The 27023-nt window shown below is 48.0% G+C and overlaps 1 protein-coding gene across 2 annotated transcripts in view; it reads right to left on the minus strand.

Moving 5' to 3' along the window:
• UPB1 (beta-ureidopropionase 1) overlaps window positions 1-26357 on the minus strand; it is a 42973-nt gene extending 16616 nt beyond the window's left edge. The window contains exons 1-5 of one of the 2 annotated variants that reach the window (XM_049865412.1): window positions 26254-26357; window positions 19890-20061; window positions 17381-17468; window positions 4204-4298; window positions 1667-1828 (exon numbers count right to left, since the gene is read on the minus strand). In XM_049865412.1, the coding sequence (XP_049721369.1) occupies window positions 1667-1828; window positions 4204-4298; window positions 17381-17468; window positions 19890-20061; window positions 26254-26357 (621 nt within the window). Of the gene's footprint in view, window positions 1-1666; window positions 1829-4203; window positions 4299-17380; window positions 17469-19889; window positions 20062-25031; window positions 25090-26253 lie in introns of those variants that run through there. The other variant, XM_049865413.1, reaches the window with a different exon arrangement.
• Window positions 26358-27023: the final 666 nt, after the last annotated feature.

Raw genomic sequence — 27023 nt, forward strand, 5'->3', positions numbered from 1 at the left:
GGAACTCTTATACACTGCTGGTGGGAGTGTAAAATGGTATAACCACCTTGGAAATCGATTTCGCGCTTCCTTAAAACGTTAGAAATAGAACTACCATACAACCCAGAAATCCCACTCCTCGGAATATACCCTAGAGAAATAAGAGCCTTCACACGAACAGATATATGCACACCCATGTTTACTGCAGCACTGTTTACAATAGCAAAAAGCTGGAAGCAACCAAGGTGTCCATCAACGGATGAATGGTTAAATAAATTATGGTATACTCACACAATGGAATACTACGCATCGATAAAGAACAGTGACGAATCTGTGAAACATTTCATAACATGGAGGAACCTGGAAGGCATTATGCTGAGTGAAATTAGTCAGATGTAAAAGGAAAAATATTGTGTAAGACCACTATTATAAGATCTTGAGAAATAGTATAAACTGAGAAGGACACATTCTTTTGTGGTTACGAGACGGGGGAGGGAGGGAGGGTAGGAGAGGGTTATTTACTGATTAGTTAGTAGATAAGAACTACTTTAGGTGAAGGGAAGGACAATACTCAATACAGAGAAGGTCAGCTCAACTGGACTGGACCAAAAGCAAAGAAGTTTCCGGGATAAACTGAATGCTATGAAGGTCAGCGGAGCAAGGGTGGGGGTGTGGGGACAACGGCTTAAGGGGACTTCTAAGTCAATTGGCAAAATAAATTCTATTATGAAAACATTCTGCATCCCACTTTGAAGTGTGGTGTCTGGGGTCTTAAATGCTAACAAGCAGCCTTCTAAGATGCATCAACTGGTCTCAACCCACCTGGATCAAAGGAGAATGAAGAACACCAAGGTCACACAATAACTATGAGCCCAAGAGACAGAACGGGCCACATGAACTAGAGACTTACATCATCCCGAGACCAGAAGAACTAGATGGTGCCCGGCCACAACCGATGACTGACTGCCCTGACAGGCAGCACAGCAGAGAACCCCTAAGGAAGCAGGAGAACAGTGGGATGCAGACCCCAAATTCTCATAAAAAGACCAGACTTAATGGTCTGACTGAGACTAGAAGAATCATGGCGGTCATGGTCCCCAAACCTTCTGTTGGCCCAGGACAGGAACCATTCCCGAAGACAACTCATCAGACATGGAAGGGACTGGACAATGGGTTGGAGAGAGATGCTGATGAAGAGTGAGCTACTTGTATTAGGTGGACACTTGAGACTGTGTTGGCATCTCCTGTCTGGAGGGGAGATGGGAGGGTAGAGAGAGTTAGAAACTGGCAAAAACGGTCACGAAAGGAGAGACTGGAAGGAGGGAGCAGGCTGTCTCATTAGGGGGAGAGTAAATGGAAGTATGTAGTAAGGTGTATATAAGCTTATCTGTGACAGACTGACTTGATTTGTAAACTTTCACTTAAAGCACAATAAAAATTATTAAAAAAAAAAAATCTTCAGGAAGCCAAATCAGATTATATTTTAAAAACAAGAAGAATAACCCCATGTGCTAGATGTACGAGACCCCAAGGGAGCCTGGGTTGCGCAGGGCAGTGTCCAGGGACACGCCGAGTGCGGCAGCCTTGCTGTTTCAGCGTTGTACGATCCAATGGATTCCACACAGAATTCTGCTCACAGAGAGGCCCACAAACCGAGCGGCTGGCCATCGGATGGCTGGACACTCACCTCATTGAAGTCACCCACTCTGGGGATGTGGTTCTTCCTTGTCTTCCCCAAGACAGCGCCCGAGTTGGAGACCACCACAGCTGTGTTCCATAGGACATCCCCATGCACGAAGTCCCGCTCCAGGATGGGCGACACCACCACCATGTCATGTTTCTTGGCCAGCTAGAAAAGAAGTGGAGACAGCAGAGCCCTCTGTTCAGATCCACTGTCATGCTTTTCTCGGGGAAGAATTTCATATCCTGCTACCTGACTAAGCTTGGCCACAGAGCTGTCCTTTGAATTTGCTGTTTAAAAGATGAAATGCCAGGGTCATCCTGATACCCATGCTTAGCTGAGTAAGACTCGAACTCAAATCCATAACCCATTGCTATCAAGTCGACTGACTCGTGGCGACACCATGTGACAGAGTAAAACTGTTATACAGTATCTTCTTGGCTGTCATCTATACATCTATACGTGGACAGATCGCCAGGCCTTTTTTTCATGGCACCACGGGGTGGGTTCCAACTGCCAACCTGTACGTTAGTAGCTGATCACAAACTGCTCACGCCACCCAGGGACGCTTTTGCTCATCCATTATCTGCCCCGTCAAAAAAAAAAAAAAAAGCTCTTTGGGTACTGAATTCTTTTTCTCTCAAATAAGAACATCAGGACGTGGTGGCCATCAGGATGAGCAGCCCAGCTAGTCATTCGTCCTCCATGCTAATGAGCCTTTCATCACCTTTAGTCTTCATGGCAGAAAAAGGTACACCCAGGCAGAAGGCGATGTTAGGAGCTGTGTGAATGCCGCCTCCATTCCCCAGGCCCCTCTCTGTGCAGACAGGTGTCCCTTTGGCATTAGTGCCCATTCTTTCTCCCATCCTGCTTCAGGCTCACCATCTGCAATGGTCTCCTAACCAGTCCCCTGCCTCTATTTCCACAGCACAGAATTAACAACCTGGTGGATATGAGTTTGCCTTCCTATCACCCAAGAACGCTGATGTTTGGAAGCACAACTCTGTCTTGATTAGAATCATTGTGACTACTGTATTTTTTCACAAATAACGCGCCCACGTAAATAACGTGTTCACACACATAACACACAGTAATGATGAAATTAAAACCGTTCTGGCACAGGGCAGTCAGCAAAAAAAAAAAAAAGTATAACGCATGAGGTGTTTGTGTAAACGTATGGTACAGCTCTGCTTAAAAAATCCCAAGTATGTGTGTAAAATCTGAAAAGGAGACACAGAGGAATGAAAAGGTTCTTTCCTCAGAGGCGAGAATAAGGACAAATCACTCTTCATTATCTCTTTGCTGGAAACCCTGGTGGCGTAGTGGTTAAGAGCTACGGCTACTAACCAAAGGGTCGGCAGTTCGAATCCACCAGGTGCTCCTTGGAAACCCTATGGGGCAGTTCTACTCTGTTCTATAGGGTCGTTATGAGTCGGAATCGACTTGATGGGCACGGGTTTGGTTTGGTTTATCTCTTTGTTATGAGATTTTTAATAAGAGCTTTGTTGTTATTGTGGCTAGTTGCCATTGAGTCGATTCTCACTCAGGGAGACCCCATGTGTGCAGGATAGAACTGTGCTCCACAGGGTTTTCAAGGCTGTGACATTTTGGAAGCAGATCGCCAGGTGGCCTATCTTCTGAGCTGCCTCTTGGTGGGTTCGAACTGCCAACTTTTCAGCTAGTAGTCAAGCACTTAGCTGTTTGTACCATCTAGAAAAAAAAAAAAAGCCCGTTGCTGTTGAGTCAATTCTAACTCATAGTGACCCAATAGGACAGAGTAGAACTGCCCCATAGGGTTTCCAGGGAGTAGTTGGTGGCTTCCAACTGCTGACCTTTTTTGGTTAGCAGCCATAACTCTTAATCACTCTACCACCAAACTCACATACCATAAAATTTATTCTTTGAAAGTGCACAACGCAGTGGTTTTTAGTATATTCACAGAGTTGTGCAATCACCACAATTTAATTTTCGAACGTTTTTACCACCCCAAAAAGAAGACCTAGCAGTCCTTCCCCCAAGCCCTACGCAACTACTGTCTCTTTGGATTTGCCTATTCTAGACACTTCGTATAAATGGGAGCATATGACGTGTGTTAAAAAAAAAAAAAAATTGTTAGGAGGTTTTAATTAAGAAAAATCAAAACCAATTTCTGCCCTGATGAGACAGGCCACTAGCTCAAGCAAATGGTAAAATAATCGAGTAAAGCTTTGGATATAGATTTAGACATCCTCAGTTCCCAAGGAGCAGCTCTATGACTCGCTGGCTGTAGAACCTGTAGGTGTCATCCCAGGCCACCCCATTTGGGCTTCAGGTCCCTCGCCTCAAAAAGCCACTAAAAGCCCTTCCGGCCCTGAAACGCTATAATGTAAGTGAAAGGACACTAAAAAAAAGGTGGTAAATAGTCTTATCTATAAAACAAGCACCAGGCTGGTATGTTTTCCTTGGTGGACAGCCACACCTGACAGCTGTGGCCGTGGGCTGCAACCTACTCGTGTTTGGCAGCTACTTTCGGAGGAGGCATTAATGTTCAGTTAATGTTCTACCTTCTGACAGAATCTGGTGGTGGGCCCGTCCTCCGCTGACTCAGCAAATTCTGTCCACGGAAGCTTCTCTCTTGTACAGAAAGCAAAGGGCATAGCTGAAATCGGAAAAAACAATCATGAATAACACCCAACGTTCATGGCTCTGGGCGGGCTCCTCAGCCTGGCAGTGTGGGGGAAGGGACACCACAGAAGAACAAGACCTCAGGAGCGCTGGGGCAAATGGCTTCCTGGACCCGATCCTGGCTTAGGGCACTGGGCAGACCCTACTCTTCTGGGCTTCATGGCAGGATCAGGGGCTGGGTTGAATGTTCTTCCTACAGTCTTAAAAAAGCAACTGCAAACGCTACAGCAAAAAGTGGCTCCCGGCCAGCAGAGCCTCAGCTGCTGGCCCACCTACCTGCAAGGTGGTAAGAGCTCAGCCGGCCAGAACTCCTTGGGAGAAGTACCAGCGGCCACTGAGGACGGTGCTGGGCCCCTCGGCACTCCACCATCATGACTGCCTCCTCCCAAGGACAGGAGGGCTTCTTCAGGAATAAGAAAGCCACCCATTAATGACCCCACACCAAGTCTGGGTACCACTGGACGGGACATGCACCTCCAAGGAGAAATGCATTCTTCCCAGTATCCTGGGTGGCATGAGCAGTTCATGATCAGCTGCTAATCCAAAGGCTGCTGGTTCTAACTCAGTGGCACCGTGGAAGAAAAGCTTGGCAATCCGTTTCCCTAAAGATTAAGCCCAAACAAACCCATTGCCATCAAGTTGATTCTGACTCACAGCGACCCCACAGGATAGAGCAGAACTGCCCAGTAGGGTTTCCAAGGCAGTAGTTTTTTTTACAGAAGCAGCTGCCACATCTTTCTTGCACAGAGAGGCTGGTGGGTTCAGACTAGCAGGGGAGCGCTTAACCACTCTGCCACCAGGACTCTTTTTGCTAAAGATTACAACCAAGAAAACCTTATGGAGGAGTTCTACTCTGTAACACATGGGGTTGCCATGAATCGGGGGGCTGACTCCACCACAGCTAATGCCTGACTAGATTCCACCAGGGACTCATTCACTAAGAAGCATCAGTAAACACACTGATTTTTTTTTTTTTACCCAATTTTAATTATGTTAAGAAAATTGCTCACGGTCTTATAACATGGATGAACTTGGAAGACATGTTGAGAAAAATAAGCTAAGGGCCACATGAACCGGTGACTACATCATCCTGAGACCAGAAGAACTAGATGGTGCCCGGCTATAACCGATGACTGTCCTGACAGGGAACACAACAGAGAACCCCTGAGGGAGCAGGAGAGCAGTGGGATGCAGACCCCAAATTCTCATAAGACCAGACTTAACGGTCTGAGACTGGAAAGACCCCAGTGGTCATGGCCCCCAGACCTTCTGTTGCCCCAGGACAGGAACCATTCCCGAACCCAACTCTTCAGACATGGAATGGACTGGACAATGGGTGGGAGAGGGATGCTGGTGAGGAGTGAGCTTCTTGGATCAGGTGGACACTTGAGACTATGTTGGCATCTCCTGCCTGAAGGGGAGGTGAGAGGGTGGAGGGGGTTAGAAGCTGGCGAAAAGGACTCGAAAAGAGAGAGTGGAGGGAGAGAACAGGCTGTCTCATTAGGGGGAGAGTAATTGGGAGTGTGTATGTAGCAAGGTGTATATGGGTTTTTGTGTGAAAGACTGACTTGATTTGTAAACTTTCACTTAAAGCACAATAAAAACTATTAAAAAAAATAAGCTAACTGCAGAAAAACAAATATTGTATGTTCCCATGTTTACTAAATGACATAAATAGGTAAATATACAGAACATTATGTTTTTTTTTTTTAATGTTCATCAGCGGTTGCCAGGGATGAGTGGGTGAGGGGAGAGGGGTATTCACGCTCTAGATTAAAAAAAAAAAAAAAAACCATTGCCATCAAGTCGATTCTGACTCACAGCAACTGTCTTAGTCATCTAGTGCTGCTCTAACAGAAATACTACAAGTGGATGGCTTTAGCAAAGAGAAATTTATTTCCTCACAGTAAGGAAGGCTAAAAGTCCAAATTCAGGGCATCAGCTCCAGAGGAAGACTTTCTGTCTTGGTTGGCTCTGGAGGGAGGTCCTTGTCCTCAATCTTCCCCTGGTCGAGAAGCTTCTCAGCCACAGGGACCCTGGGTCCAAAGGACAAGATCAGCTCCTGGTGCTCCTTTCTTGGTGGTATGAGGTCCCCCTCTTTGCCTGCTTCCCTTTCCTTTTTAACTCTTGAAAGATAAAAGGTGGTGCAGGTCACACCCCGGGAAACTCCTGTTTACATTGGATAAGGGATATGACCTGGGTAAGGGTGGTGTTACAATCCCACCCTAATCCTCTGTAACACAAAATTACAATCACAAAATGGAGGACAACCACACAATACTGAGAATCATGGCCTAACCAAGTTGATACACACATATTTGGGGGGACATAATTTAATCCATGACATCCCACCCTTTGGCCCCCAAAAAATCACATCCTTGCAACATGCAAAACATAGTCATCCCATCGTATTATAGCAAGTCTTAACTCCCAAGCCCAAAATCCAAAAATTCCTCTTCATCTGTGAAATCTAGAAAATAAGTTATCTGATTCCAAAGGTACAATGGCAGAACAGGCACAAGCTAGACATTACCACTACGAATGAGAGAAAATCAAGGAAAAGAAGGAATAACAGGCACCAAGCAAGTCAGCAGAACACATTAGCCCTTAATGCTTTGAAAATAATCCTCTGTTCTCTGAGACAATTTACTCAATGGCCCTGCCCTCCAGCCTCTAGGTATTGGCCACTCTCTCTGAATTCTGAGTGGAAGCCCCTCAGCCCTCGGCTTCAGCACCACTTTCCAGGCTCACTGGGACAGCAACTCTGCTCCCTCGGCTTTAGGTGCACTGTTTTCCTCTTCCATCTTAGTGGCAGCTCCACCCTTAGAAACACCGTAGGGCACGGCTCCACCCTTTGAAACTCCTGAGGTCATGGCCATACCTTTTGAGACTGAGGCAGCTCAGTTTCTTGTATTTCTTGTATCTTCAGCTTCTGTTTTCCGGTTTCTTGGCCTCTCGGCTCCTCAGGATTCACACCTGCATCTGCCCTGCTGGGGCAAGTGTTCCAAAGCTCTGTACCTCTACCCATAAGTGCCCGGAGGCATCCCACTCCACCAGGAAGCCTCCTGCACACAAGTACTCAGCTCTCTGGCTTGTGGTCAGCTCTAGCACCGTATTGTGCTGGTCTCCTGGTTCTGCTGCTGTTGGTTCTCTGCTGCTGCAGCTTCTTTGCCACTGCAGGTTCTCTGCTGCTCCTGGTTCTCTATCCATTCACAGTTTCAAAACCACTTCCACATTTTAGGTATCTGTTAGAGCAGCACCCCACTCTCTCGGTACCAAGTTCTGTCTTGGTTATCTGGTGCGGCTGTAACAGGAATACACAAGTGGATAGCTTTAACAAAGAGAAATTTATTTCCTCACAGTAAAAAAGGCTAAAAGTCCAAATTCAGGGCATCAGCTCCAGGTGAAGGCTTTCTCTCCTGGTCGGCTGTGGAGGAAGGTCCTTGCCCTCAATCTTTCCCTGGTTGAGGAGCTTCTCGGGCATAGGGACCCCGGATCCAAAGGACACGCTCTGCTCCTGGTGCTGCTTTCTTGGTGGTATGAGGTCCTCCACTCTGCTTGCTTCCCTTTCCTTTATATCTCTTGAGAAATAAAAGGTAGTGCAGGCCACACCCCAGTGAAATTTCTTTTACATTGGATCAGGGATGTGACCTGGGTAAGGGTGATATTATAATCCTATTCTAATCCTCTTTAACATAAAATTACAATCACAAAATGGAGGACAGCCACACAAAACTGGGAATCATGGCCTAACCAAGTTGGTACACACATTTTTGAGGGGACATAATTCAATCTGTGACAGTGACCCTGCAGGGCACAGTAGAAGTGCCCCATAGGGTTTCCAAGTAGTGCCTGGTGGATTCAAACTGCCGACCTTTTGGTTAGCAGCACATGCTTATTATTTCTGGTGATGGGAAAGCTAACACTGAATGAGGGCAAAGTGCACATAGCTTGACAAAGGTAAATGAGTCACTAAGATGTACATAAGCAAAAGGGACCTTTTGGTAATTACTATAAACCAAACCAAACCCACTGCCGTCGAGTCGATTGCCAACTCATAGCGACCCTATAGGACAGAGTAGAACTGCCCCATAGAGTTTCCAAGGAGTGCCTGGTGGATTTGAACTGCTGACCTCTTCGTTAGCAGCTGTAGCACTTAACCACTACGCCACCAGGGTTTATAATTTTGCAACAACAACCAAAAAATATATCTGCAGGTACATATCTATGTATGTATGTGTATAAAAAACAAAAACTAAACCCATTGCCATCAAGTTGATTCCGACTCATAGTGACCCTACAGGACAGAGTAGAACTGTCTCCTCGGGCTTCCAAGGAGCATCTGATGGATTTGAACTGCCGACCTTTTGGTTAGCAGCCATAGCTCTTAACCATGACGCCATCAAGGTTTCCATATATGTGTGTAAGTACATATATATATGTGGGTATATATATGTACGTATATATGTTGTTGTTGTTAGGTGCTGTCGAATCGGTTCTGACTCATAGCGACCCTATGCACAACAGAACGAAACACTGCCCGGTCCTGAGCCATACTTACAATCGTTGTTATGCTTGAGCTCATTGTTGTAGCCACTGTGTTAATCCATCTCGTTGAGGGTCTTCCTCTTTTCTGCTGACCCTGTACTCTGCCAACCATAATGTCCTTCTCCAGGGACTGATCCCTCCTGACAACATGTCCAAAGTATGTAAGACGCAGTCTCGCCATTCGTGCTTTTAAGGAGCATTCTGGCTGTACCTCTTCTAAGACAGATTTCTTTGTTCTTTTGGCAGTCCACGGTATATCCAATATTCTTCGCCAACAGCACAATTCAAAGGCGTCAATTCTTCAGTCCTCCTTATTCACTGTCCAGCTTTCACATGCATATGAGGCGACTGAAAATACCATGGCTTGGGTCAGGCACACCTTAGTCTTCAAGGTAACATCTTTGCTGTTCAACACTTTAAAGAGGTCCTTTGCAGCAGATTTACCCAATACGTCTTTTGATTTCTCGACTGCTGCTTCCATGGCTGTTGATTGTGGATCCAAGTAAAATGAAGTCCTTGACAACTTCAATCTTTTCTCCATTAATCATGATGTTGCTCACTGGTCCGGTTGTAAGGATTTTTGTTTTCTTTATGTTGAGGTGCAATCCATACTGAAGGCTGTGGTCTTTGATCTTCACTAGTAAGTGCTTCGAGTCCTCTTCACTTTCAGCAAGCAACGTTGTGTCATCTGCATAATGCAGGTTGTTAAAGAGTCTTCTTCTAATCCTGATGCCCTGTTCTTCTTCATATAGTCCAGCTTCTCCTATTATTTGCTCAGCATACAGATTGACTAGGTATGGTGAAAGAATACAACCCTGACGCACACCTTTCCTGACTTGAAACCAATCAGTATTCCCTTGTCCTGTCTGAACAACTGCCTCTTGATCTATGTAAAGGTTCCTCATGAGCACAATTAAGTCTTCTGGAATTCCCATTCCTCGCAAGGTTATCCGTAATTTGTTATGATCCACACAGTCGAATGCCTTCGCATACTCAATAAAACACAGGTAAACATTCTTCTGGTATTCTCTGCTTTCAGCCAGGATCCATCTGACATCAGCAATGATATCCCTGGCTCCACATCCTCTTCTGAAACCAGTCTAAATTTCTGGCAGTTCCCTGTCAATATACTGCTGCAGCCGTTTTTGAAGAAGAATGGTGTTGCATTCATCATCAAAAAGAACGTTTCAAGATCTATCCTGAAGTACATCGCTGTCAGTGATAGGATAATTTCCACATGCCTACAATGAAGACCAGTTAATATGACTATGATTGAAATTTATGCACCAACCACTAGGGCCAAAGATGAAGAAATCAAAGATTTTTATCAGCTGCTGCAGTCTGAAATTGATCCAACATGCAATCAAGATGCATTGATAATTACTGGCGATTGGAATGTGAAAGTTGGAAACAAAGAAGAAGGATCAGTAGTTGGAAAATATGGCCTTGGTGACAGAAACAATGCCAGAGATCAAATGATAGAATTTTGCAAGACCAATGACTTCTTCATTGCAAACACCTTCTTTCACCAACATAAACAGCGACTATACTTTTTTTTTTTTTTTATACACATGGACCTCGCCAGATGGAACACACAGAAATCAAATTGACTACATCTATGGAAAGAGATGATGGAAAAACTCAGTATCATCACTCAGAACAAGGCCAGGGGCTGACTATGGAACAGACTATCAATTGCTCATATATGCAAGTTCAAGCTGAAACCGAAGAAAATCAGAGCAAGTCCATGAGAGCCAAAATATGACCTCGAGTATGCATATATAAGTGTATGCATTTGTATATGTATATATGTGTGTGCATGCATATATATTCATATATGTAACAAACCACATGAGGGCACAGTTATGGATACTTCTTAGATATAACCAAACACCTCACGAGATTGATTTTCTGGGTTTGAAGGCTTAGGACCATAGTCTTGTGGGATATATCGGTCAATTGGCATAATATACTTTATGTTCTACATCCTAGTTTGGCGAGTAGTGTCTGGGGTCTTAAAAGCTTGCAAACGGCCATCTAAGACACAACTATTGGTCTCTCTAGTCCAGAACAAAAAAAAAAAAAAAGGAGGAAACAAAAGATTCAAAGAAAAAACTAGTCTACAGGACTAGTCTATATGAACCACGACCTCATCTACCCCGAGACCAGAAGAGCTACATGGTACCCAGCTACCATTACCTGCCATTCTGATCAGGGCCACAATAGATGGATCCCGACAGAATGGGAGAAAAATCTGCAACAGATCCTCAAATTCTTAAAAAATTCCGACTTTGAAACTGGAGGGCTCCTCGAGACTTTTATTGTTCTGAGATACTTATTTTTTTTTTAATTTTTATTGTGCTTTAAGTGAAAGTTTACAAATCAAGTCAGTCTCTCGTACAAAAATTTAAATACACCTTGCTATATAAAAAAATTTTTTTTTCTATATAGTCCTAGTTGCTCTCCCCCTAATGAGACAGCACACTCCTTCCCTCCGCTCTCTGTTTTCATGTCCATTTGGCCAGTTTCTGACCCCCTCTGCCCTCTCATCTCCCCTCCAGGCAGGAGCTGCCCACATAGTCTCATGTGTCTACTTGCTCCAAGAAGCTCACTCTGAGATGCTCTTTAAACCTTGAACTGAAACAAGCTCCTGAGGTCACCTTTTAGCTAAATAACAGGCTAAATAACTAGATTAATGGAAGTAGAACAACCAGAACAGAAATGGGAATGTTCACGCATTGTGAAGAATGTGACCAATGTCACTGAACGATTTGTCTAGAAATTGCTGAATGGGAAATTAAACTGCTGTGTAAACCTTCACTGAAAACACAGTAAAACATTAAAAAGAAAGGACAATTGCTCAGGGCTCTATTTATGCTACCAAAACAAATATAAAATATTCTCTGAATTGCGAATAGAAATTCTCTCTATGGAGATACAGTGAGAAGAAACCCGCAGAATCAAAAGTCACAGTACATGTTTACACTACTTATGAGCTATGAGAATAAACACCGACACCTTCCTTTCTGAAATAACTAGGTCACATGGTTGCCAAAACGATTAAATGTGATGATATGTATGGACATGTCTGCATTTCTCAGCAGAGAAATAGTAAAATAGTAGAAGCAGGTACTATGTAGAAACAGCACGAAAATCATTAAACTGATTTTAGTTTGCCTTTTCTCAAACGGTGGAGACATATATATATAGTGACAGTACAGACATGTTTGTCACCCCCATGCACACCCGGTTCAAAGTGCTACTTCCTCGGGGCAGGGAGTGCAATGGGGGAGGGAAGGGGGCCAGGGACCTTGGTCTGTGTGTAATGTTGTTCAAGGATCTCAGCCATGCTTGGAATATCTGCAACATGTGGACTCTTGGGTATCTTTAATATCTGTAGATATTTAATATCTGATAGTGGGAACTGGCATGTCATTATTTCCCTTATCACTAGTGAGGTAAGCCCCTTGCCACCTGTCCACTGGCCATTCTGGATTATCTCTGGGCGTTCTCAGTCACACCCTTGGCCATTTCCTACTGGGTTGCCTGTCTTCTCCTCTTCCTTTGGACTACTCAATTCCTTGTCTGGACCAATGCAGGATACTGTGCATCTCCATCTCACAGTAACCCAAGGCCATTCCTTTCAGGGGACACCTGCTGGCAGCCCAGCAAGAGCAGCCATGGTCCACGTTCTGAGCAACCTGCGCTAAGACTTGCAGGAAGCACCACGATGGGACTGGGTGCTGCTGCAACTGGCTGTGGCATGAGGTGCGGCCTGTTTGTGGTAATAAAAAACCAGCTGCTGTCACGTGGATTCCGACTCACGGTGACCTCATGTGCACCAGGGTAGAACTGTGCACCACAGGTTTTTCTTTTAACTTTTTTTTTTACTGTGGTAAAAACAAACTCAACAAAACATTTGCCAATTCAACAATTTCTACATGTATAATTCAGTGACATTGATTATGTTCTTTATGTTTTGTAACCATTATCGCTATCATCGTGGGGTTTTCAATGGCTGATCTTTCAGAAGTAGATTGCCAAGCCTTTCTTTGGAGGCACCTCTGGGTGGACTTGAACCTCAAACCTTTTGGTTAGCAGTTGAGCCTGTTCACCGTTTGTACACTCAGGGACTCCAGGTGGTAGTAAAAGTGGCCCCTATTTCCCTAATACCCCCCTCATGCCAGGCACCGTGAGAAGCCTGGTAATGAGCAGCTCCTCCTGTGACACCCGGTGAAGCAGGTGTGACTGACCTCATTTCACAGAGAAGGAAGAGAAGCCTCAGTCTCCACTTCCTTCCAGCCTCAGGACACCTGGTCCTAAAATTGTGCCAGAAAGAAGGTGCCACCAATAGCATTACCACCACTATCCCCCACCCCCCCCCCCACACACACAGGTAAGTGGACAGCAGTTGCTGCCAACAACAGCTTGGGGGCCTGGCTCAGGATGCCTCAGGCTTGCCTCTGGGAAGAGGGATTAACTATTTTAAGGAAGCCAAAAAAAAAAAAGCTGTTGATAACAAAAATGTCTGTTAATGACCATTAATTCTCAGCTTTTAGAACCTTAGCAGAGACTCAAGTGCCCCAAGGGAATAAAACCTCCCATTTCTCCATTTTGTTCCAAATTTCTCCATCTCCATTTTAATGTCTTCTCTTCCTGTTTACACAAGCTCTGTAATGTAAACAAACTCACAGAAGAAGGCTGTGGACTGGGGCTGGGTGAGGCTGGCTGCAGAGTCCCAACCACCATGGCGTTTTCAAGCAAGAGGGCGAGTCAGTCTCCAGACTCAGACTGGCCCTGCTCTAGAGGGAAGGGGACGACTTATAACTCAGTATGGCTGCAAGTAGGAGAGCCCCCAGGGCCCCACAAAGGAGGGGCAAATGTTCTAGGTATTGAGGGATGAGCAGTTTTGCAGGCCCAAGAAAGGGAAGAAGTTGGTTGAACAATCCAGTAGGTATTTTGTAGTGCCCGCCATAAACCAGAGGTTGTTGTCACTAATGATAAAAGCAGTGGGGAGTAGGGATGGGAAAGACAGACAAAAAATGCAGGCACTGAGAAGGCAGACAAATCAAGAGTCATGCAAACAAGAGTGGAAATACAGTTCTAACAAGAAACATAAAAAATGACACGGACATCTGTGGAGACGGCGGATGGCAGATTGGACATAAGTCTTTGCTCCTTCCTGAAACCCCGCCAATAGTAAAGGGATTTTTATGAAAAGGTATAAACAAAGGTGGGGTGTTGAGAGAGGAGACCAGCAACAAAATATGAAATCTGGCAAGCAGGGCGATACAGGTATGTATCTCGGCTGATCTGAACACCGAGTCCCCAGCAGTCGAGAAGGCCACCACAGACCCCAGAGCTCAGGCAGCGAAAGCCCTGTGTACGCCTGAAGGTGGAGAAGTGAGAGGGGGTTAAACAAGGAGGACTGGTGGAGTCTGATTAAGCAGTTTGATGCCCAGACCCTTCCCCCACTCTAGGAATAGAGACTTGCCTCTTCCCCCTAGAGACGGCTAGAGGCTCATTCTCCAGAGAGCGTTCCACAGAGGGTCTCTGGCCTTGGAAAAGCCTGGATGACAAAGAGGGATGTGTCAAGAAAGAAAGATTGAGTAAACATCAGCACACTGGGGCCCAGTCCTCTTCCTTCTTGGCAGGAGATTAGAAGACTTTTCTTCTCTGGGAACGTGAGCAGCCCGAAAATAATGACCTGAAGACACCAGCAACATGGATTACCTAACAAACAGCTGCACCAGACCATCCTGTAAGGAATCTCAGAGGATGAGGCCCTCCACACACTCAGAATTTGCCATCAACTCTTTAATTTCTAGCTATTAAAATATAAGCAGACAACTAGGAAAGGAAAAAAAAAGACCAATCTGAAGTAGGGACTACGTAGGGAGAAAAAATATATATTATGTAATATTAATTATCCTTAAAGAGAAAATATTGCAACCATGAAACTAGAACAAGATGTGATAGAATAGGAATTTGTAGACCACCAAAAGGAACTCTTGTAAATTAAAAGTATGATAGCAGAAATGAAAGAATTAATAGGACTAAATGACAAATTAGATGAAATCTCTCATAAAATTGAGCAAGACTACAAAGAGAAAGAAAATAGGACATAATACATAAGAAAGTTAGGGAACTAGTCCAGGGTTCCAACATCCTAATAAATGGAATAACGGGAAGAGGAGAGAGAAAATTTAGGGGCAAAAATCACCAGTGAAACAATACAAGAAAATTTCCTAGACCTGAAGGACCCAAGTTTTTAGGCTGAAAGGACCCACTGAGTGTCTAGCAGAATGGATTAAGATAGATACACACAACAGTACATCATTATGAAATTTCAGAGTATTAGAGAAAAAGAAGATCCTAGAATCTTCCAGAGAAGCATAAACAGTTAATATACAATGGATCAGAAATCTAAATGATTTAGGACTGCTCAACAATATCCAGAGCTAGAAGACAATGGAGCAACGTGTCAAACTTCTGAAGGAAAAGTACTTCTAATCTAGAATTCTATACCCAGCCAAACTATCAAACACTTTTGAGAGTAGAAGGAACATATTCTCAGACATGCAAAGTCTCAAGAAATTTACCTTCTACGTGTTATTTCTTAGAGAACTACTCCACCAAAATGAGGGCTTAAACCAAGAAAGAGGAAGATGTGAGACAGAAGAAACTCAAGAGCGAGGCAGGGGGACTCCCCAAGATGATGGGTCAAAGGAAATCCCAGGATGACATTTGTGCAGACAGTAGAAGGGGCAGCTCATTCAGATGAGAGCGGTCAGAAGGCTCAAAAGGTTCAGGACAGGTTCCTTTAAGGAGGTAAAATGGGTAGACTGTTTAAGAGAATTTAGGAAACCAGAATAAAGTTTGGGATTGACTTTGTGGCAAGTATGTAGGAAACAAAGCCAACTTCAGGGAAAAGAAGGTTATTCAGGAAAAGAAATCAAAGCTTACAAAGTGGCTTGGCAGAGAACAGATGAGGGATGGAACGGGAAGAGTCCATGTGTGTGTAGGGGGTAGGAGGAGGGAAGAACAAATACTATCCTCATCCACACTGAGGAGTCCACAGATGATGCAAAGCAGAAAAGTCAGGAAACCACCACAGAGCAAAGGGAAATCCAAAGACTCTGGTGAGGAGGATAAATACTTTTTTTGTAACAGACTTTGTAGACTCATTTGACTCTAAACCATGAGCATGAATAACATTGATAAAAATATAAAAAATAAACAAAAGGTACATGATGCCAGGAGTGTGTATAAGAAGGGACTCAACTTTAGCTAGGGAGGTGGTTCTGAGTGGAGACCTGAGGGTTGAGCAGGGTTAACAAGGCTGTGGGAGGGGAGAGCATTGCAGGCAGAGGCAACAGTAGGTGCTGTGGCTGAGCTCAGCAGAGATGAGGCTGCAGAGGTGGGAAGGCACAGACGGCAGCAGCGATTATTCCTATAAGGTGTGGAGAGCAAATTAGCAGGGCCCAGACCGGAGGGCGCAGGTGCCAGTTGGAGGCAGGTAATGTATGCTTATGTAGTGATCCCAAATTACATGTGTGAAATAGGTAATGTGTGACTTGGGCATTTAAGCTAAGCTGTAAACAATCTAAAACTGAAAAGCTACTTTTCTGTCCTAATTTTTAATATATTTAGCTACCTTAGACACCTGCTTGACTTTGATATGATGTGGCATAGTCCTTAGTTTATCATGTTACGCACCCCAGTGTGCACCTGATCATGAACCTGTGAGGTGAGTCACCCTGATGCAGTGTGAGCTGGACCTCCCCCATACCAGACCAGAGGGACTGAACCCAAACTCTGGGCTTTGCTCTTCCAACAAGAGCAAGGCAAAAGTAGAACAACTCTGTCCACTGAGACTCTGACCTTCTCCGAAGACTGAGATACTGCCAGGCTCTGCCCACAGCCACTGACCTTGGACCCCAGCTATGAGGGACATCCACCCGAGGACGAGCCACTGGTCAAACCTTCCTCCCGAGACTACTTGTCAAAGGTAAACACCTGACGGCTGAAGATTTGGATTTAATTCTTGGACTACCTTTACCCTGCCCCAATCCTCCAGGTCTACATGAATGTCTTGGAGTCTTGCCTGTGCTCCATGCCATGACTACCTTACAATAAACTAAATGAGTTTATTATGACAAGCCTGAGCATTTCTATACTTATTTAAAATAACCTCCCCCCACAAGACAAGGCAATTACAAAAGCTGAGGGGAAGCTGATGGTGGTTTGGTCCAGGGCAGTGCTGAAGAGGTAGGGAGGAATGAGTAGACTCAGATCATTCAGTAGGCAGAAGTGGTAGGACCAGACCACAGACTGGGGCACATGCGAGGGCTACCTAGGCTCCTGGTGTTATTGACAAAGAATTTTTCTAGGGATGAGAAAAGAAAGGAAATGTTTATAAAAATCGGTAGCAGACACTCTTGACAATGTGGAGATAATACACTGTTGTTTGAAGGTGGCAGAGAAAGCAGCACCACAAAGACTTACTCCAAGCTTCCTGGAAACAGATGATGTTGACTCCACACATGGCTGCCACCTCTGTGATGGCCTCAATTCGTCTGTGAAGGGCGGAGACCTGACAAGGGAAAGCGAGGATTAAACCCAGTTTAGTTCTACTGGTAAGGCCATTTTTAGGAGCTCATTCAACACACAGGAAACGCCCAACCCCCGACCAGGTGCATGATGGTGAGTAGGGTAGGGAGGTTCTGATGCTTGATTCTTTCATTAGGGCAAAAATCTGCAATAAGAGGTGGGCACTTGGATGCTGGCTAGCAGTTTTTGTGAGCCTCAGTTTCCTCACCTGCAAAATGGGGAGAACACCACCTGAGGTTGCTGAGAGGTGTGGAGGAGAGGACATGTGTCACTTATAGCAATCAGGGTCCACACACAGTGGGGCCACAGCACACTGTGCTCATGGCCTTGGCTAGCCCTCCCTCTGCCCCGGATGCAGCCCTTTCCACCATCCTGCACCCATGGGTTTGGGCACCCTTGTCCTGCCACTTCTATTCTCCCAAGTGCCTGATGTGTGCTAAGCACTCTGCAGGAACGTGTCCTCTCTCCCCCCACCCCACCCTTGACTCCAATCCTCCCCGACCACACCACCCACCCTCCCAACCCTCCCATCCTCAGCAGGCTGAGTCTTGGGGTGACTGGTGCTCCCAGGCTTTTGCATCCTGCGGCAGTGCTGTCCCATGGTGCTGTCACTGTCTGTCCCCTGCCTGTCACTCCCATGTCCCACAAGCTCCTTGGGGGCAGGAAAAAAGCATTCTGATCTTCTCTGTGTCCCCACCATGCTGCCTGGCTCCCAGGAGAGATTTAGAAATGTTTGTTCAAAGAACAACCAACAGAATCAGGCTGAGAATTCAGAGCACAAACTCTTCTATATTCTGTCTCTCTCCCGGTGTGGCTGTCCATGTGAGGGCTCCAGGGTTCGGTGGACAGAGCCCCAGCCATGAGAGCACGCACACATCTGCTCGGTGTTGCCAGTGCAAAGCATTCTTCTAGGTGCTGTGGGGGCGAGAACGACATCCTGCCCCTAATCCCTGATAATCTGAATGCTGGTGGTTATCACTGCAACCTCATATACAACAGAACAAAACGCTGCCTAGTCCTGTACCATCTTCACAATCCTTGGTATGTGTGAATCCATTGTTGTCAGTTCATCTCACATAAGGTTTCCCTCATTTTTGCGAACCCTCTGCTTTACCAGATATATTCATAAACAGCTGATCCAAACACAAAAAATGAATTGAGAACCAAAAAACCCAAACCAAACCCACTGACATCAACTCGACTCCAATACGTGGCAACCCCACGTGTTACATAGTAGAACTGCTCCACAGGGCTTTTTTGTTGTTGTCATTGCTGAGAATATACACAGCAAAACATACACCAATTTGACAGTTCCTATTTTTTTTTACATGTACAATTCAGTGACGCTGATTACATTCTTCGAGTTGTGTAACCATTCTCACCCTACTTTTCCAAGTTGTTCCTCTCCCATTAACATAAGCTCACTGCCCCCTAAGGTTCCTGTCTAATCATTCGAGTTGTTGTTGTCAGTTTGATCCCGTATAGATAGCTCTTAAAAGAGCTCAATGCTCAAGGCAGACATTCTTCACTAGTTAAGCTAAACTATTGTTTGATTTTAAGAAGTCCACAGGGTTTTATTGGCTGTAATCTTAACAGAAGCAGATCGCCAGGCCTGTCTTTTGTGGTGCCACTGGGTGGGTTTGAACCGCCAAGTCGAGTGCAAACTGTTTGCACCACGCAGGGGCCAGAAACCTTTTATTCCAAGAAAAGCAAGACAGGGCCATTAGACCTTCCGTGTCTCGGAATACCTAAGAATTCTCTAGCATACTACATCTGAGGAGCCCTCTGAAGAGAAAGCCCTGAAGGTTTAGGCAGCTGGAAGAACACGGTGAGAAGCATATAAAACAAACCACCTGCATCTGTGACAACATGTTTCCTTAGGGAAATACAAGATGCATCTGTTATACTTGTACACCACCTATAAGGTCACAGGGATGCCCGTCATACCCCTGTAGCCCCGCAGGCACCGTCAGCTGACCATTCTAGGTAGCGTGTGTCCCCGCCTCTACCTCGGCTTAACCAGGAACACAGATGGCCCAGCCCTATGTAGGCTGGCAGGAGACTAAGGCAGAGTCCTGTGGACACAGCACCAGCCGCCAAAAGCGCACCCCCCAGCTGGTAAATGGAACTTCAGATCAATATCAGCAGAGGAAAAGAGGGGACGGTGGGGAGGACAGTGAGGGATGAGAGAAAGGCAAAGGGGTAAGAGCCAGATGATAACAAGCAGAGATGCAGGCCAGATGGCAGGCCAGCCAGGGTGGAAGCCATCCCTGTGATCACCATGGGTGCTGTGCTGCCGCCTGCGGGGTGGGGGCAGAGGCAACCAGCCAGGGACAATGGACAGGTTCACAACAAAGATTAGGGCCACATCTAGGCTCACGTATTTATGGTCAAAGAGGTGCACCTGGTCAGCCACCGGAGCATCCGTGGGAAGCGGGGTCCTGTTCTGCACCAGCCCCACGCGCACGGTGCGCGGCTGTCTCAGCTGCTCTCTGGCTGCCTCAAAGGCATACCCCTGCAGTTCAAAGTCCCCTGCAGAGGCCTCGTCCAGTGCCACACTGGGCAGGTTGAGCTTCCTGAAGTGGGCAGGAGAGAAGAAGGGAGATGGTTTTGATGAGATCTGCCACGTTTAAAACCACCCTCTCCCTCCTCACTGTGTGGCCTTCATTCAGAGGTGAGGAGGCGGGGGCTGCAGCAGGTCAGAGTGAGGGCCAAGGTGGGGGAGCCGCATGGTGAACAGCACACTGACAAGCCTGGACTTTCTAGGGAGGCAGCATGGTGAAGACTGGCAGAGGGGCAGCAGGAAGCAGGGCAGCCAGTCAAGAGAGGCTGGCATTTTGAGGTGCTGAGATGAAGGCAGGAATTCAAGTCCCAGTAGTCAGCACAGAGAGGGGGAATTGATTCCAAAACTATGTAAGAACTACTCTCCGAGGGCTGTGCTGAGCCTGGGGGAAGGGCAGGGTGTGGGGACAGGACAGGCTGTGGAAGATGAGGAACACGTGGCTTAGAAGCATCCTGTGGCTATACCCCACTAGGACTGTAAGTCTCAGAGACCCCACTGCCTGGCTGCTGCTTCTGAAATGTGGCCCCCATTGGCCTGATGCTGGGTAGGTCACCCCCACTTCAGCCATCAGATCAAAGGCCCCAGTGTTCATCCTGGCTGATGGTTTGTTAGCAAAGTCAAGTAGATTATCTACAAAACCTCTCATCAAGCAGCAAATACTTCCTAACACCCATTGCTTGCTCGGCCCCCGAGTGAACAACACAAGAGTCCCAGGACATGTCCCCTCGCCAGGAAGGCCTCCCATCTAAGGGAGAGGTGGTTATGAAATACCCTGAGAATACATCAAAGGTAACCTGACAGCTGTGATCTAATAATAACACTCTGCTCCCACCTTAAATCACTCTCTCAAAGACGTTCCTTTCAAAATCACAGCCCTGTCAGCCCTGCGCTCTGAACCGCCCCCTGACAGCTCCGGTTCAGTTCCACCCCTGACAACCAGCTTGCCTTCAATTTGATCGGCGGGTTACAAACAGCAGCGGTGCCCACACTGCGCAACCCCCCCGCCTTGGTCAGCAGAGATTGCCTCAGAGGTCATCCCCCACCCCAGGACAGCATCAGATGGGGACACACACAGTAGCTTTCTAGTAACTGTAATTGCACGCTCCCAGCCAGCCCTGGGAAATAGGCTCCACGTGATTATCCTCCCCTGGGCCTGAGGGTGCACCGGGGCCTGCAGGTGGGCCATACCACCCTTTGGTAACGGTTCCGGTGAGTCCTGTCCCCCTTGGCCTTGCCTTGTCTCACCCCCCACAAAAAACCAAACCCATGTCTCACCCCAGCAAGATGTCAAATGGAGATGCTGTAACTGTCCCCCCGTCCACTATCCTCTCCCCACCTTTCTTCCACCACCGTCATTCCAAATACTCAAACCCCATCTCGTGGCCAGCAGTCTACAAGTGCGATCGCCACCCCTGGGGCTGCCTACCCTTCTAGTCCCAGCTCCCTGACAAACCAAAAAACCAGTCGTCATCCCGTCGACTCTGACTCAGGGCAGCCCCCGTGTATCAGAGTAGAACTGCGCTCCACAGGGTTTTCAATGGCTAGTTTTTCAGAAGTAGATCACCAGGCCTTTCTTCCAAGGTGCCTCAGGGAAGACTTGAACCTCCATCCTTTCTGTTAGCAGCCAAGTGAGCATTCACCATTTGCACCACCTGGGCCTTCTGGCTCCCTGCAGACTGCCTCATTCGGGTTGCCCCTCCCTCACAGAATCCCTGGGACACCTACCTCTCCTCGGCACCCATCTACCATCCAGGTTCTGCCGACAAGGCCGCCATGTCTCCTGTCATCCAGGTGTTCCAGCACTGCATCCCGCCCGTTTAGATTTCGGGAACCTAGCCTGAGCTACACTTTGTGCAGACTCATTCAACAAATGCGTGGGGTGCCCACCAAAGGGGACCAAACCCATCACAGCTCAGAAGAGGGACTAGCGCATGAGCTGCAAGCACACCAAGCCTTTCTGTGCCCCTTATCAGTTTTCAGCCCCCCGGCCCTCACAGCCTCACTCTGACTACAGAGGGAGGCCTGGCCCTTCCTGGCCCAGCCCTACCCCCTGTGTTATGTACCTCCCGGGCCTTTCTCCGGGACCCACCATGCCCACCAGAGGAGCTGTGCACTTGCCTCATCAGCAACGTCTCACTTCTGCGGCCTCATCAGGGTTTTAAATACTTAAAACTAGAGCTTTGCTAGAAAAGTGATACATGCTCATGGCAGGGGGGATCAATCAGTGGAAAAGGGGAGAAAATGAAAAAAAAAAAGTTCCCTTCCCCACCTCTAAGCCCCAGTCACCAACCCCAGAGGCCAGCCCCTCTTATTTTTCTATTTTCACACATAGTATTTTTCTATGTGTGTGTTCTGCTATGCCGTTCTGTATGTTCTATGCCGTTCTGTATGCTCTGTATGTTCTGGTCTTCCACGGGCCCTTTTTACTCCGCCATACATATAGCCCAGACATCGTTCCCTGTCACTGTGCACAGACCTACCACAGCCACTCTGAAAGCTGTGTGAGTCTGTTCCACTAATAAACAGAAAAGAAGGAAGAAGGAGAGAGGAAAAGGGAGAGAGAGGGAGGGAGAAAGAAAGAGAGAAGGAAAAGAAAGAAAAAGGAAGATGAACAGGGTAGATGGAGATAAAAACAGAAAGAGAAAGAAAGAGGGGGGAAAGAAAGTAAGGGAGGAAAAGATAAAGAGGGAAATGGGGGGTGGGGGGAAGAGACAGAGAGAGACAGAGGAGGGGTGAAAGACCATCCCTTCTCTGCACGTGTCCCTGTTGTTACCTCTGGTACTCCCCGGACAAACTTCCCCTCAGTCCCCTGTGCTCTAGCTCCCACTTCCAACCTGGGCAACTGCTGGGGACCCAGTCACCAGCCTTCTAGCTGTTAAAGCCAGTGGTCTCCCTGCTGTCTCATCCTCCTAGATATCTCTGTATCACTTGACACTTCTTTCCTCTCCTGCTCTGTACCCCTTCCACCACCTGGAATGATACCTCTGGTCAACAACTCCCAAGCCTGATCTCTCCACAAGGCCACCTCCACACAGCCAACAGCCACTACACCCTCCACTTGGGGATGCCAAAGGCACCCCAAACTCATCGTGTACAGAGCTGAACTCATCATCCTTCCCTAAAAGTGTCCCTCCTTAAACTAGCCTGCCAGCCCCCAATGTCCAAGCAGAAGCCAGGCATGATCTTGGCCTCCTTCGCCACCCCAGGTGGGTCCACACTGTCTGTCCGTCCACCACCTGGGGCCCCCGGAACATTGCTCCTCTCCACCTGCAGGACTTTGTCTGCTTTAGGCTCCCCATCCTTCACCCACTTTTTTCCAGTCCATTCCCACCAGGCAAATCTTCAAAGCCTCCCCATGTCCAGGGAACAGTCCTGTGGCCCCAGCATGACACAGAGCCCCCAGGATCCAGCCCGGCACCCCATGCCTCCTCTCTTGGGACAGCTCTCCATGACCCATGTCTCACACCCACAGTCCTGAATGGGCAGGTCCCCTGGTATCAGGGGCTTGGCCAGGAATACTGAAGCCCTTCCTGTCCCTAAACTAACTCCTCTGTCGTCTTCAGGTCACGGCTCAAACACTGCCACCTCTGGGAGGCCTTCCTGGCCTGACACCCCACAGGGGTAAGCTCCCTCCAGCCCCCATGCCCCTCCTGGTCCCCCCTCTGAACGATAAGCTCCCGCCAGCCTCCTTGTGTCCTCTCACACGTAGGGCAGTCATCAGCTAGTCTCCTCCAGAAAAAGGAAGGCCCTTGAGAGTGGGAATCATGCTTACTCATCTCTGTACCTCAAGCCCAAAACAAGTGATTGAAGTACAGAGACAAGTAAGACAAAAACAAGTGCTCAGGCCATGTTTGTTGAGTGAATGAATGCTTCCTGGTTCAGACTGTCTTAAAACTGAGAATGATATTCTTTGGGGCTAAGGCAAGGCCGATTTAACTAATTCACTCAGCAAACACTCACTAGTGTTTCCTTTTGGTTGGGCACAAGTAATCAGGAGAGGCTGTGGAGCACAGTGTGAGTCCAGAGAGGGGTTGAGGACTCCAGAGCCACCAGGACTTCCCAGAGGTGACATGTCCAAATCTGGCTTTGAGGAATCCATAGGAGTTCAGTGGGAGACCAAGTACCAGCTACTGTCGTGTCGACTCCAACTCATGGTGACCCCACGTGTGTCAGAGTAGAACTGTGTTCCACAGGGTTTTCAATGGCTGATTTTTCAGAATTAGATCCCCAGGATTTTCTTCCAAGTGCCTCTGGATGGACTCGAACCTCCAACCTTTCAGGTAGTAGCTGAGCGCATTAACCATTTGAACCACTCAGAGGGAGAAGAAATTTTTAAATGATTAATAACTTTCTATTTCCTGTGGAGCACAGTTTTACTCTGACAAACATAGGGTTGCCATGAGTCACAGTCCACAGCAACTGTTTGTTTTTTTTAAAATAACTTTCTATCTTTAGTTCACAGCCCAGTTCATAGACAAATCTCATCTAATCACAAGGACTGCGCAAGTACAAAGCTTTATATCCTAAAGGTAAAACCTGGAAGGGGCAAGTGCTGAGTGGCACAGAGCCAAGAAAGGAGAGTAGGAAAAAGATAGGAAAGGGGAGCCACTCACTGGGTTACTGTGCACCTAGCCTGTCACTGGTCACTGAGCTGACTCCCACCTCACTGCCCATGATGATACCTACCCCCCGAAGCTATTCAGCTACTTAGACAAAATCCCTTTAGAAGGTAGTCCTTGGCCTGGCCTTAGCCCTACTCCAGAATGTGCCCAGCTGGTCTCCTGGGTGGGAAACTTATTTCTCTTTTCCTAATATTCCTTTGCTTTACCTCTCCCTGACCCCCAGAAACTCTCCCCACCACTTCTCTCACCCAGGAGAACATGCCCACTTTACCCTTAAAACAAACTCATTCCCAGCCCTGGAAGCTGAGACACTCATTGTTTTAAGATACCTTCTTTGGATGCCCCAACTCTAAGAAAGTACCAGAGAAGTCCTGGGGAGAGCGTTGGGAGGGTCTTGAACATCATCCAGCCCCTACCCTCTGGGTGTGAAGAGTCCTTTCAACCATCATTCCAAAGGCAGTTCTTCCACCTCTACTACCCACTAGCTGTGAAAACATCTGTGGGTTTGAGGTTTGCAGTAACCCCAGTCAACACCCTCTTATAGATAAGCCGCAAGGTCACTGCCTCAAGGTCATGAAGTGTGCACTCTGGCTGGGTTGTGGGAAGTGGAAGTAGACAAATCAGGAGCCAGACCGCAGGGCCCTGCAGGCAGGGCCAGGCATTTGAATATCATTCTAGGAGCCATGGTAGGGTTTTAATTAAGCAAAGGAGCCACAGAATATGATTTACATGTTCAGCGATCCTTCTGGTTGCTGCGTGGAGAATGCACTGAAGAGCAAACAAGAGTAAACAGAGAGGTCTCTTCCAGCTTTGTATTGGCACAAACCATTAAGTGCCCAACTACTGGCTGAAAAGATGGCGGTTCAAACTCGCCCATAGGCATTCAGAAGACAGGCCTGGCAATCTGCTTCTGAAAAGTCACAGCCCTGAAACCCCTATGGAGCTATTCTACTTTGTACACAGGGGTCGCCGTGAGTCAGGGTCAATTCCACACTAACCAACAACAAGGAAACACCCTAGTGAGATTCGCTGGAGTGGAAAGACGTTTATATTCAAAGCTGGTAACTCACGCAGGGAGCCAGCCAGTGGGAAGGAAGCCTGGTTCGTTCTCCAACCAGGTTTAGCCTGCCTCTACCCCTAAGGGTCCTCCGGAGGTCGGGCCACTGCTGGTAGGGGTGCTGGATATGGACACTCCACATACCTGTGGGGGCTCTGGCTGAAGGAACTGACTCCGCTGAGTCTGGGCCATGCATGGGTCCTCCAAACACTGACTCTAGGGAGGACGCTGCTCATTCCGCTGGGAGAAGGGCTGGGTGGCCAAAGAGAATGCCCAGGAGAGTAAACTCTGACCTGTCCCTTTCGGTTCCAGGGAACGGTGGGGGGTAAGTAGCTTGTAAAGGTCACACCGGTCTTGCAGTCCCTGAGCACCCTGGAGCCCGTCAAGTCCCTGTAGTCTCGATGCCCCACTCAGGAGCTTATTGCCCCACCTCAGAATCCCCCAGACCTTGAAGCCCTCCCCTTGGTCCCCCAGACCCACGCTTTGTGGGCCCAGGACCCCCCAACTCAGCCTGTGAGCCCCAGACCTGGTCTCCTTGCCATAGAGTATGCGTTTCACCTCCCGAAGGTCTGCGGGCGGCAGGTGCTGCTCCAAGCATTGCTCCAGCGACCCCCACTGAGGCCCCGACATGCTGCCTGGTGTGCACAAGCCCGATGTCCAGGCCAGAACTTTCAGCCCTTTGCCCTCGGGTGAAGCAGGCAGCCAGGCCCGCGCACGCGCCCTCGACGGAGAGCGGGGGAGATGGGGGAGCGGGGACTGCTGTGCGGACACGCCCCCTCCTCGTGCCTCCGGACGCGCAGCCAATCAGCGCTCCAGAGTCTCGCGGACTGGACCGCCCCGTGCCCTCGCGCCTTGGCCGCACGCGCCTGGACACGCCCCCTCCACGGACAGGACCGCCCCCTCCGCGGACCCGCCGCCCCCGCTCCCGCGCCTCAGTGGATCGTCTGGCCCAGGCCGCGCCCGCACCGTAGCTCACCGGCGGAGTCAGGGCCCCCGGCCGCCTGCAGCCGCCCCAGGGCGCCCACTCGCTCACCTTCGCCTCTGCCCCTTCCCCTCAGCCGCCCGGGCTGCCTGCCGGCACGGCACCGGGAAAGGCGGCGGCGGGGGCCGGGCGTGCCTCCAGGAGGCTGGGGGTGTCCGAGCGGAACGCTGCAGTCGCGGATCGGCCCCAGTTGCCCATTCCCGCTCAACCTCTGCCTCCCCAGCAGAGGGGCAGCCCCTGGCAAGGCCCCCCACGCCAACCGGCGGCAGGAGGGGGCCGGTTTCCAGAGCCTGTCGCGTCAGAGGATTATTGCT

Source organism: Elephas maximus, chromosome 22 (assembly GCF_024166365.1).
Source record: "Elephas maximus indicus isolate mEleMax1 chromosome 22, mEleMax1 primary haplotype, whole genome shotgun sequence".
NCBI classification, from domain to species: Eukaryota; Metazoa; Chordata; class Mammalia; order Proboscidea; family Elephantidae; genus Elephas; species Elephas maximus.